The sequence below is a fragment of the Mesoplodon mirus genome, assembly GCF_964341445.2.
Source record: "Mesoplodon mirus genome assembly, chromosome: 6".
Taxonomy (NCBI): Eukaryota; Metazoa; Chordata; class Mammalia; order Artiodactyla; family Ziphiidae; genus Mesoplodon; species Mesoplodon mirus.
The window spans coordinates 32,080,601-32,093,874 of NC_138982.1; the positions used below are offsets into that span (position 1 = coordinate 32,080,601).

General features: G+C 51.4%; 1 protein-coding gene across 5 annotated transcripts in view; it reads right to left on the minus strand.

The window, feature by feature from the left end:
• The window catches only part of MYLK (myosin light chain kinase), a 287,208-nt gene that overhangs the window by 19,512 nt on the left and 254,422 nt on the right, over positions 1-13,274 (minus strand). For all 5 annotated transcript variants that reach the window (XM_082624210.1, XM_082624209.1, XM_082624213.1 and 2 more), the window contains 5 exons: positions 12,577-12,609; positions 12,386-12,479; positions 10,890-11,093; positions 4,826-5,043; positions 3,377-3,500 (listed from right to left, as the gene is read on the minus strand). In XM_082624210.1, coding sequence (XP_082480336.1) covers positions 3,377-3,500; positions 4,826-5,043; positions 10,890-11,093; positions 12,386-12,479; positions 12,577-12,609 — 673 coding nt within the window. The remainder of the gene's footprint in view (positions 1-3,376; positions 3,501-4,825; positions 5,044-10,889; positions 11,094-12,385; positions 12,480-12,576; positions 12,610-13,274) is intronic.

The following is a 13,274-nucleotide window of genomic DNA, read 5'->3' on the forward strand; positions in this document are numbered from 1 at the left end:
AAAGTCCCACAGGGCAGAGCAGCCCGCAGAGGTGCTGGCTCCCCAGCAGCCAGGATGCTGGGGAGGCTACAGGAGGCTGTGTAGGGCTGGCCTGTGTCCATCACCCCCACTGCTCACCTGCCCCCCTTCCACAGGCACCTCTCCACCCTCCCGCCTCCGTCCAGGTGCCTTCAGGCTGGTGCCCCATTCATCAAAATTATTTTCCCCCCATTTCCAAAAGCCCTTCCCTATTCCTAGGTCTCAGCTTTAAAAGTAATCTGGCAAACCATGTAACATGTTATCCAAATTACTTCTTCCACCTCAAAGAATTTTCATTTTAAAATAAAGTGCTCGGGCTTCCCTGGTGGCGCAGTGGTTGAGAGTCCGCCTGCTGATGCAGGGGACACGGGTTCGTGCCCCGATCCCGGAAGATCCCACATGCCGCGGAGCGGCTGGGCCCGCGAGCCATGGCCGCGGAGCCTGTGTGTCTGGAGCCTGTGCTCCGCAACGGGAGAGGCCACAGCAGTGAGAGGCCCGCGTACAGCAAAAAAAAAAAAAAATAGGGCCTCCCTGGTGGCGCAGTGGTTGAGAGTCCGCCTGCCGATGCAGGGGATACGGGTTCGAGCCCCGGTCTGGGAGGATCCCATATGCCGCGGAGCGGCTGGGCCCGTGAGCCATGGCCGCTGGGCCTGCGCGTCCGGAGCCTGTGCTCCGCAACGGGAGAGGCCACAACAGTGAGAGGCCCGCATACCGCAAAAAGAAAAAAAAAAAAAAAATAAAATTAAAAAAAAAATAAATAAATAAATAAAATAAAGTGCTCTTATGAACCAGTAATTCTAGTTCTAGATTATATATCCAACAGAAATGCATAAAGATATTCACTAAAGCACATGTACCGGAATACTCACAATAACCCAAACTGAAATCTAGTCAAAAGCCCATCAGCACAGAATGGATAAGTAAACTGGATGAAGTTCACAGAGTGAAACACTATACAGCACCAAGAATGAACAGCCTACAGCTACACACCATAACGTGAATGGGGGTCACAAACAAGGCGGGGCAGAAGAAGCCAGACACACCTTTCTGTATGATTTCGTTTATATAAAGTTCAAAAGCAGGGCTTCCCTGGTGGTGCAGTGGTTGAGAGTCCGCCTGCCGATGCAGGGGATGCGGGTTCGTGCCCCAGTACGGGAAGATCCCACATGCCGTGGAGCGGCTGGGCCCATGAGCCATGGCCGCTGAGCCTGCGCGTCCGGAGCCTGTGCTCCGCAACGGAAGAGGCCACAACAGTGAGAGGCCCGCATACCCCCCCCACCCCAAAAAGCAGGTGAACATGGTGCGTGACGTTAGAATGGGGATCAGGTTACCCCTGAGGGAGTAACCAGAGCCTGGGCACCGGGAGGGCTGCGGGCCTGGTATTGTGTGGTTTCCGGGTCTGGGTATAGGTGTGTTCACTGTGCAAATTCACTGAGTGTCTAGTCACCGGTCTGGCCCTGACCCATAGGGAGACCAATCGTCCTAGTTTGCCCAGGATGGTCCTCACTTCAGCACTGAAAGTCCCGTATCGGAAACCCATCAGTGCTGGGTGAACTGGGACAGCTGGCCATACTCTAGGACTGTGGCAAGTGGGCAGCCATGCAGGCTTCCCTGGCTCCTGTGACCTCAATGCCAAATGAAGATCGAATCTCTGCCATGCCCCGCTCCCAGGTTTATTCTGAGGACCAAACAGATGGTCCTGATTCTACAGCAGTGGGAAAACTGATGGAGAGAGTAAGGCAAGTCTGCTTGATGGCTGCAGGGTGACCCAGGACCAAGCCAAGCCACAGGGCAGCTGGGTCTGAACAGAGGGAGCTGACAAAAGACCGTTTCCCAAGAGCCTTTCCTGGGCAAAGATCCAGCATGAGCCCCATCCAGCCTGGGGCAGTCCCCACTGCCCTGCTCTCCTTTATTTACCAAGGGGCCAGCACTACAGAATCTGGCACAGTTTTCTTCACTCCTCAGCTCCCTTTCTCCTGGAGGGGACTGGGTAGGGAGAGGCAGGGAGATGCACTCCTGGCCAGAGTTTCTTCTCTGCTGCTCTGGGGGAGGCTGTGTTGGTGGGGGTGACCCCAAGCAGGGAAGAAGATGACTCTCTGAGGTACAGAACCTGTGACACAGGTTCAGCTGAGGTAGGCTGTCCTAATAGCCCACAGGGAAAGTAAGACTCCGGAACACGTGAAAAAGCCACATTGGCACGCGCGCACACACACACACACACACACACACACAAAATCACTCTGCTTCTGCTAAAGCTTTTGTAACAGTGGTTCCTAAACCCAGCTGTGCAGTAGAATCACCTAAAGCCATTTCTCACACTGGGGTCTGAAGACCCCATGGATCTAAGAAAGTATTCTTAGAGGTCATATTCAAGTTTTCTGCGAAAATGTTTAATTTGTCCTTTTGCTTTAACAACAAAAACTTTTTTCCAAAATGACTACATGCATATCTGCATTTTCAGGGAGACCATCCCATAACTGTGTGATGCCACACAAACTCAGGGGCTGCCACTAAGGCTAATGCCTGCTTGCAGCCTGAGGCTTCAGAGACTAAATCAGCCAGATCCCAACAAGAGGGTGTGCTCTAGGGCCTGGTACTCAAAGTGCTGTCTTCAGACCAGCACCATCAGCAACCAGCACCTGTTAGAAATGTGGATACTCAGGTCCCCTGGAGCTTCTGGATCAGAACTTGTAATCTAAGGAGCAGCCCAGATGATTCCTTCATGTTACATGTCTGTGAAGCACTGGTCTAGATTACTGGCCTTCCCTCTTTTCTCCAGCATTTTTTAACAGAATGGCTTCCTATTTTCCACCTAATTTCCCAATTCTATTTACTACACAGTAGCTTTCTGTTGTCTATGGGTCCCACTAAAGGCTCAACCATCAAAAGTGCTTATTAATTAGTCCGCATACTGGACGCAGAGATGAGGCTGGAATTTGGGGTCCCTCTGCCATGAGGATGGGGTGTGGTCCTCTGAAGATGACGATGACACCCACAGCAGGTGTACACCTGGGATCTCTCCCTGCTTCTCTATGGACCCATGTACACACATGAAGGTAAATTCCACGGCACCAGCCATGCTCCTGTCCTCCTGACCAAAGGCCCCTAGGTGGCCAGCATCAAGGATGGTGAGGGGCCCAGAATGGGGCTCTTGCTGTGTAGAGCTAGACGCTCCTGCAGAAGTGTGATGTGGGCTGTGGACATCACCTGGAGCACAGAAGCCAGGCAGGCCAGCGAGGAGGGGGATGGGGGCCTACCGCCCTCCTGACTCTAGGTGGGCTCCCCATCAGGACCCGCCCTGGTCCCTTCAACCTCAGGGCAGCCTGGGGACCCTCCCCCCATGTGCCCCAGGACTCACAGAATGTAGCAGATGACCCCGATGCTCCACATGTCTGTGGCGTAGCCAATGGGCTCATAGTTGATCACTTCAGGTGCGACAAACTCTGGGGTGCCAAAGAGGACCTTCAGAGACCCCGCATTCTCTGCAACCAGGATGGAGAGGGATCAATCACCAGAATGTCCCTAAGTCAACCCGAGGTAAGCAGATGCCTGGGAGGGACACAGGCAAGGCCGGCCTTCAGCGGCTCTCCCCTTGCAGGATGGCACAGAGACAACAGCCTCCTCGATACACCAGTGAAACCGACAAACTGCATGCGAACCTCAAATGTTTGGGCGGGGTTGACGGAGGCGGGAGAGCCCGTTACAGCCCTGCCCCGGATGGAATGGCTTTCCATGTGTCTGTCTCTCCCATGAGTTCCCTGAGACAGGGGTTGTGACTTGTGCTTGAAAATAATCTCTACCATTCAGTCTGTCATTTGTACCCTGCTGCCTGCTTTATGAGGACTTTCCTATTTAATGCTCTGGCCAACCCTAAGGAGGATGACCCCCATCTCCCAAGGAGAAAAGGGAGACCCAGGGAGTGACTCCCCCCACCAGCCTCCCGGTAAATGGTGGTCAGGACCTAACCCAGGGGGTCTGACTCCTGAGCCATGTTCCTCCCCTCCCCCACCCACCTCTCCACGCGTAGTGTCACATCTCTCTTCCCAGGAGCTGCTGGGAGGTCAGTTGGGAAAAATCGTAACCCTGAGGTGGTGCCTCTGAGCCATAGAGGACCATCACCCACCAAAATGACTCTTGGGTTGGGTACTCAGGCCCTGACCGCCTTCCACTATCGTGCCCTGCCTCCTGAAAGGGCAGGAACAGCAGTGATGCTTCAGAGAGCCCTGGACTAGGCCCCAGGTCCTCATTCCACCCCAGCTCGTCGTGGGACTTGCTGGGCAAAGCTACTGTGAACCTCGGTTTCCTGGTCTATAAATTGAGGCTCATAAAATCTGCCCTGCCTGCCTCAAAGGGTTGCTGTGAGAATCAGATGAGAGAAAGTAGGTGAAAGTGCTCTGGAAACTGTACAGTAGGATGCAAATGTGAGGAAGCACCATCAGCAAAATGTTCTGCTGCCGAAGGCACCAGAGTGAAAATAATAATAATGATAAAATAAATGAAAACACCTACATAGTGCTTACTATGTGCGAGGCACTGCTCCTATCACTCTACCTATATTAACTCAGTGATCCCATAACAACTCTATGAGGTGAGTCCTACTGTTATCCCAATTTACAGATAAGAAATTTGAGACATAGGTCCCCACAGCTAGTAAGTGGGAGGGGCAGTCTCCACGGTCTCTGATCTCAGCTCCAATCTGGTGCATCCCCTCTAATACCGTTGTCTCTAATACAGTGCATGGAACACAAACAGCCATGGCCACTGCCATGACATGCTGGTGACAACAGGAGAGGTGGCTCAGTCTTACCCAACCTCCTGGCCAGACCGAAGTCGATGAGCTTGATCCTGGTGCCTGTCTTGTTGACACACATGATGTTCTCGGGCTTGAGGTCCAGGTGGACAATGCCCTGCTTGTGGATGTACTCCACCCCCTCCGAGATCTGCCTCATGTACTTGATGCACTCCCGCTCGGTCAGCTCAAAGTCCTCGTCGATGATGCGCTCGAACAGCTCACCCCCGGACACGCTGCGGGGACAGAGGGGGCGCTCAGACCACAGGAGCAGGGAGCCTGGCCAGGGCAGGCTGGGGGAAGGGGTCACAGCCAGGAAAGCCCAGTGTATGGGGGTGCCAGGCATTTTCTGCAGCTTCCCGAGTCCCAGACCACTGCCCCGTTATGTTGGCCCCAGTCTTCCACTGTGTGAGGATGGCCCGGTCCTCCTGGTTTCCTGTTTGGGGGACCCTGCCTGAGCCCACTAAGCTTTGGAGGGGTTCAGGGAAGCATCTACTAGGCAGTTTCAGAGGTGGCCATGAACTGAGATATCCAGAATGATCTCCTAAGCAAAAAGGGTAACTGCCAGGCAACCTCTTTTCCCCAAATGACTATAGATGTAAGAGATTATCCTGTTCTCCAGCCATGTCTTTTAGTCATAAAGAATTGAAGTTTAAAAACTCACAGTACCCATAAGCATTTGTTTTGCATAGCCAGAAACAGAAAAATATCTTCAATAATACGGAGCATCAGCACATTTTGTAAAATTCATTGGCTGTAACCTATTATACTTACAGTTGTGATCGATTTGCTTCCTCTGGCTAGGCCTATAACATCAGTTTACTCCTTCCAGCAATAACTAACTTGCCTCCCCTGCTCCCCGGCCCAGGCTGGGTGTGTAGTACATCCTTCCTGCCTGGATAGACTTTGGATCCTGGCCATGGTGGTTCTGGGGCCTGCAGTGGGCGTCTTTTCTAAGGATTGGCCAGCCAGCATATTTCCCTTCAGTGCAAATGCTGAGTCACATGGGGCCTCTCCATTCCCTTCTCCCAGCCTCCCGAACCCACCTTCCTTGCTCGCCGCTCAGAAACCTTAAAGCATCCCCTTGGTAACTCATGTAGCATCCAGACATCAGTAAGTTCTTTTTTTACAATGTCCTGTGGATCCACCAGCTGAACAATGTTGAGTGGGCTTCCTTCTGAGCCTGTCCTCTTCCAAGGGGCTTCCCTCTTCTAAGGGAGTCATCGCAAAGATGGGAAAGAGCTGAGTTTGAATCCTGTCTCTGTGGCTTGGGCAAGTTACTTATCCTTTCTGAGCCCCAGTTTCCTCATCTGTCCCTACGTCATAGTAGTTAGGAATGAAGGAAATTTTGTAAAGCATCATGCCTGACACACAGTGGGTGCTCAGCACATATTAATTATCATCTGACAACCTGCTGTGGGCCAAGTGGATCTTGTTACTGACCCCTGAGGGAGAGACAGACAAGGACGCACCACGGGGCCCAGCACACGGAAGCCTCTGTGGGTCTCCATCACCACAGGACAAAGACTTCTGGGAGGTCTGAGCGGGTAAAGGTCAGTTTGTGCCAGTGGCCGCTGGGGGGCGCTGGAACCAATGCTTTAGAACCAACCGAGAAGGAGGTCCTTGTGTGGCCAGCAGGTGGCGCCTCTGTCCTCAAGCCCTTCATTTCTGTTGCCCTCCACCCAGGCTCTAGGTCAAACTCTAATCTCCGTTCTTAGGTTCCTAGGTTTCAGGCCATTCTTATAACATCTCTGAGCCCCAATTTCCTCATCTGTAAGATGCAGATAAAAACACCACTATCTCATAGGGTTGCTGTGAAGATTGAGTGAATTAATACAGGTAAAGTGCTTAGAAAAGTGCCTGGCACATAGTAAGTGCTCAACGATGTTAATTATCTTTTTTTTTTTTTAAAGAACCAGTGGGGGCTCTTGTTGAAAATACAGACTCCCAAGCTTCTCCCCTGAAGATTCTGATTTAGAAAATCTTGGAAGGGTTGTGATCCATATTTTTAATGAGTACCCCAGGTCATTGTTAAGATCAGACAAGTTTGAGAAATATTGGCTTACTCAGTTACCACCCCTGGGAAGCCAGCTGAAATTCATGTCCTCTGAGAAATCACTCCCAATTTCATCATATGATCTTTCCCTCCCTGGGTTCCCACAGTCTCATCTCTGCACTTTTCCCATCAAGTCTGCCTTGTCTTAAAGTTGTTTGTGAACATGTCTGGAAAAGGTACGGCTCATCTCTAGACACTTGTTTTTACCTGGCAATATCTGGCACAGACAAGGTACCCCAAAATGTTTGGTTTTAAATTTAAAATATTCTGAAAAAGCAAGAAACCATTTTTTGCAGTGTCCTTGGGAACGTCTGAGGCAATGAGTGGTGGAAATCTGAGCCATGGAGATAATTACTGCTGCATTTCTAGAGGTAACCTATTCAGTAGAGGTGCAAATATAGGTTCAAACCTATTCAAATTTATTTAGTGTATTTTGAAAACTGTCCTTGTGGTCCATTTTCGAGGATGGAAGGGGTTACATAAACAGGATTAATGGTTCTATATAGGTTTCTTTTCCAATCGCTCAAGACTGTGGGTGGAAAGAAGCTGCCACCCACAGAGATGGGATAAAGCCATGGGCCAAGATTGGGCGGAGGAAATGTGTGCTTAATAAATTAACAGTGACGAGTGAGTGAATGAATGAATGAATGAATATCTACCTTATTCCAAGGGATCAAATTTATCCCCCAACTGTAGACATTGGCCAGCCCTCACTGGCAGCCAGAAGGATGACACTTCACGGGGCTCCAAACCCAGACCCTCTCCTCCTTGTCTCGTGGCAGCTAGCTGCTTATTCTTTGATCAGTTTTGCCAATGGCAGCATGAAGGTGAGATGGGAAATGGATGACCCAGCTTAAGCTGTACATCTGCTTCAGTGCTCAGGGGCCCGCCAGCACTTGGAATGTCCCAAAAGGACCAGCCCTGACTCCCGGCCCGGAGCCTGAAGGAACTCCTGTATTAGAGCAACACTGCTACAACAATAGGGGCTTGTCTCATAATCGGAGGTCAGAAAGGCTGAAGACACATTAATTCTGGTCTCTCACTGTATCTGAGGCGGCTGATCTGAAGGCTGGGACCCTGCAATACATTTTCATTTTTCTGTATCACCAGGGATTGCCCTTCTCTTAATCTCAGTTTCTCCACCAAACAAGGAGAAGAGCAAATCATACTGCTGAAAGCCAACCTTTGCCTCCTCAGTGGCCAGGTCTGTTTAAGCCGGGAGGGAAGTACAGTTTGAGTATGAATCTGCTCCTTCTTCTCTGGTCGAGTTCCTATCAAGGGGCAAGCTCCTTACCCCAAGTGCAGGAGAATCATCTGGCATCTGTGAATGTAAGACTCACTCCTGTCCACGGGGGAGGTGTGGGGTGGAGGGATGAAAGCCAGACCAGCTGAAGCCCTCGTACGTTTTCTCCCAACATTTTCCATCCAGCTTGCCAACTCCCAATTCCAAGCTAAGTATGGTATTCTGCCCACTGGTGCTGCTGCCCAGCCTCACCCAGGCTTGGCTGCCTCCTACCCGCTCCTGCACCTTCTCACGAGCTTGCTCAAGGTTTAACTTCCAAAGATAAGACATTTCTTCACATGTCCCCACACGCCCACGCTGCCTGGACCAAGCAACCTGTTCTACAATAAATGTGAAAGGCTGCAGCCCATAGGGCTATTGTGAGGGTATCATGAGTGAGGCCATGGACATGGGCTAAATCTTTCCCAGAAGTGGGGAGGGAAGTTGGAATTCGGGGCTGAAAACTGATTCTAAGAGACGAAGGAAGATTTTCTCTGAATCTGTGTAAAAGTTCCACAGAACTGCAGAATTTTAGAACCAAAAGGGAGTCTAATCCAAATACCTCTCCTCGCTGAAAGGATTTAATAATTACAAAGTCACAGCTCGACAGTAATAGAAGCTGACCCCAGGTTTCCTGAATAGTAGGATTTGTTCCACACAACCAGTTGGGTGTTAAAGTGCTCACAAAATAATTTCAAGTGGAAAAAAGACCAGGATACAGAAAAAGTCAATGCATCATACTCCTAAGAATAACTCGCAATTATACAGCCTGTGCCTGACACATGTTATTCCATCTCATCCCCACATTAAACACGAGATGGGTTATAGCCTCCTTTTACAGATAATAAAACGAATGATTGGCACCGTTGGGCAACTTATTCAAGGTCGTCAACAAGAGGCCGAGCAGGGGGTGAAGTGAGGTTTCTCAGACTCCAGTCTGTCTCTCAACCACGACTGCCTTTCCTGAGGAACACAAACCGAAAGGAAACACGGAATGAGGGGAGTCATGTCTCAAACTGGGGATGCCTCACTGGCTTCTTCTTTCCCAGGAAAGAACACCGAGATGTTGACAGAGTCCTCTCCGAAGGACTGAGACCCCTGAAGCTCGGGATGAGCAGTTCAAGGATGCTGAAGGCAATTTCAGAATATTGCTAAAGCTTTCAAATGCACATCCCCTTTGATCCAGCACTCCCACACTTCTGGGAATTTTCCCTACAGATGTACACAGGCATGAGTGTAAAGCTGTATGTATAAGGTTATAAACACTGCCTTTTTGCAAAAGCCAAAGCCTGGAAACCATCCAAAACCCTATCAAAAGAAGACGAATAACCTGTGGTCTATGCATGCGCTGAGATCCCAGGGAGCAGGGAGAGAGAGGAAGCCCCCTGGCTACTGATGTGGGCCTCTCTCCAAGATACACTGTTGAATGGAAAGAAGCCAAGTATAGAATATTGAGTGAAACTTGTCTTTGGGTTAAAAGGTGGGAAGTATGTGTATATATACATACATACATACATACATACATATATATATATATATCCATATATGAATATGAATAATATATATATAAATAATATATGCTTGCATTTTCTTAAAGAAACTTTGGAAGGACACAGACAAAACCAACAAAATTGGTTACCAGTGGTGCTGAGGCAGGGTAGGAACAGGGTAGATGGGAGACAGGGGTAGGAACGGGACTTCTCATTGTGTATTTTCTTATATTTTTTGATATGATTGTATCATATACTTTAAAAATTCAGATTAAAAAAGGAAAAGAAATACTTAAAAAATACGCACTGGGCTTCCCTGGTGGCGCAGTGGTTGAGAGTCCGTCTGCCGATGCAGGGGACACAGGTTTGTGCCCCGGTCCGGGAAGATCCCACATTCCGCGGAGCGGCTGGGCCCATGAGCCATGGCCGCTGAGCCTGTGAGTCCGGAGCCTGTGCTCCGCAACGGGAGAGGCCACAACAGTGAGAGGCCCGCGTACCGCCAAAAAAAAAAAAAACCACACTACGGAGCATGTCTGGCTTACTGACTCCAGTATGTTAGTATGTGTGTGTGTGTGTGTGTGCACATGCAGACCAGCACTCAGAGGGGAGAGAGGTGGAGGACTGGGACTCGAAGAAACAACGGAGTCCAGGAAAGCCTTGGCTGGACGTCATCTGGTCCTCCCCCTGCCTCTCTGTACAGCCCAGCTCAGAAAACGCTACTCTTTGGTGAGTGAGAGGTCAAGAGAGAACAAACCAGCGTGGACCAGGGGCACACAGAGCAGAGCAGGAGGACGGGAACGAGGCTTACACTCCTGCATTCTGAGCTCCCAGCCCTGGGCCCCCTTCTCTCTCACAGGCTGGTCGGGAAGTTGCCCTGTCCCCCCTCTTCTGCTCTAAAGCCACCTCTAGGTCAGAATGCCCTGAATGAAACCAAGGGGCCGAGGGGTAGCCCTGAGCCTTTCACAGGGAGGTGAAGGTGAGAAGGGGGCAGGGGTCCTCAAAGACCTGCCAGTGTGTTCTGGAGATGAGCAGAGGGGGCTGGTGGGCAGTGGGTCAGGGCCAGCACCATGCACAGACGGACTGTCCCCAGGGGTCAGCGCCCGGCCATACGGGCTGTTGAGTGTCGTGCACATCACACCCTGGCCCACAGTGCTCTCCATCTTGGGGCGGAGGGTGGTGGCGGGACAGTGGGGGAGTCACACAAGGGGATCCCAGGCCCATGGTGCCTGGGCCGCCCCGCAGCGGGACACTCACATTTCCAGAACCATGACGATGTTGGCCTTCTCTTCGAAGGCATCCACACACTGGACCAGCTTGGGGTGGTGGAGGCAGTTCATGATGCTGATCTCCTGCCGGATGTTCTCTTTCTCTTTTGCTGAATATGCCTTGAAGAATTTCCCTGCCCAGATTTTTCCAGTTTTCTTTTCTACAAGTCGAAAGACCTGTCCAAATTTTCCACTGTGAATGAAAGGAGGAGAGAAGAAGCAATTTAGCTCAGCTTTCCACTAACCTGGGATTGGCAAGTGATGGACTGTGGGACCCACAGTGGGCCTCTCTCTTTTTCTAAATAAAGTTTTACTGGAAAACAGCCACGCCCATTTGTGCCCAGACTGTCTGTGGCTGCTTCTGGGTTTCAGTAGCAGAGCAGTCGCTGCAGCATAAACCAAATGGCCCACAATCCCTGAATATCCATTATCTGGCCCTTTACAGAAAAAGTCTGCCAGTCCCTGCTCTGGGTCAGTGAAGCACACTGCTGATGCAGACAGACCTACTCTCCATCACTTGTCAATGTCAGCCTAACTCTGTCCAGTCTTGCTGTTCTTTTAGGACTGTCATCTCCCTGGGCTGAGGCCTCAACCTTGGCGACAGACTTCTTTCCCTTTCCCCTGCGAAAGGACCCGTGACGTCAGGTTGGGGAAGTCCTCCCCAGGTACCGAGAATTTCTGAGTGGTTGCCTTCCTTCCACGCCTTTCCAGTACCGGGGCCCTGGAGACAGCCGAGCAAGGCCCCTGCTTCCCACTGTGGGGATGGCAGTGGTGGCATTCCACTGACACCACTCCCGCCCCAGAGCAGGGTCCTCGTTCTTCAGGACTGCGATGAGGTTGGTGTCACTCCCTTATTGGACAGAAACCCTCCGGAAATAAGAGCTGAGCCCCATTCCTCTCTCTTCCACCTCCCCTCCTCCTCCAGGGATAGTCAGTGGGCGACAGGCAGCCCTGGGTGCCGCTGCTGGTGGGCACAGCCTGGCTGTGCCGAGGGCCCGGGGTTGCGGTCTGAGTCCATTGGTGTCTCTGCAGCCGAGGGAAGAGCCTGAGCGGAGACTGTGGACTGAGTTCACAAAGCGAGGGGTGATGACAGGAGGTGCATGTCAAGGGGGCGCATTCTTCTGAAGCACTAGAGCTAGAACTACTGAACTGTGAGCACAGATCAAAGGGAAGGGATCCTAAAGACAAGTCGGGCCAGACCCGCTGCCCTGGGTTATGTCCTATGTGCGGGGTGGATTGCAGAGGAGGACGGGCCTGCTCAAGCTTGCGGAGGGAGCCCGGGGCACAGCAGCTCCTAAGAGAGCCCTGGCCGGGTGATGCTTTCACGGGTGCCAACAGGTCAAGCCCTCCCGGTTCTGCAGGAACCTCAGTCTGGGGAGTTGACAGGACCCAGGGAAGGACAGGAAGAGGAAGCAGAGAACTTAACCTCGGGGCCTGTGCCACCCTCACCCTGGGCTCCGGAAGGATGCTTCCCACTCCACTTACGATCCTAGTCTCTCTTCGATGTCGTAGAAGTCAGACACTTTCTGGTCAGTATTGACCGCAACGGTCCGGTAATCAACCTCGGGCTCCTTTTCATCTGCAGGGTGGGGGTCGGGATGAGTGTGAGCCATCAGACCCATCACCCACCCCCCTCTACCCCTCGAGTCTTCCCAAGGACGGGGGCCAGCACTCACCATCATCTGACACCTCCACTTCATCCTTCGGCTCTAGGGGGAGAGAGGGCGTGGGCGATTAGTAATGAAGGCCCACCAAGAGCAAAGCATGCCGGGGGCCCTGTCAGACTTCAGCCTTCCCAGGCCCCAGACCACCAAGCCCAGAGCTCTGGGCATCACCACGGGCTCAGTGGGTCCACGCTGCAACAGGGCCACGTATACACCGGCAGGCGCTGTCCCCCTCACCTCACCCAGCCCCTCCTCTGCCAGCTCTCCCCTCCATCCACTCCCCTCTAGCCCCTAGGCATGCCCTTCTTCACATCTTTTCTAGTCTCTCTGACTTTCAGAACCTACACACAACTGCGACAGTCCCTTTCCACTCCGGCTCAAAAGTTGGCAACTTATAATTGCTACTAGTGTCAAATCCATTTATCCATTGGCTGAGAACTTGTTCTGGAATTCCAGCTAGGTACCAGTTATTTTGCCAGTGATCATGGGTGTACAAAACAAAATACAGATGGTATGATCTCTCCTCCTTTCTTGGAGCTTATACATAATTTCGTTGGAGAGGAAAAAACACATATCCTTGAAATATCCACTACGAGTGTTATAAAGTCAAGCACATGATATCGCGGTACAAACTGAGTAGACAATGGAGGAAGGTGACACAAGTGGGGCAAGTATAAAGTCAGAGCAATTAGTCTAGGAAGAAGGAGGCC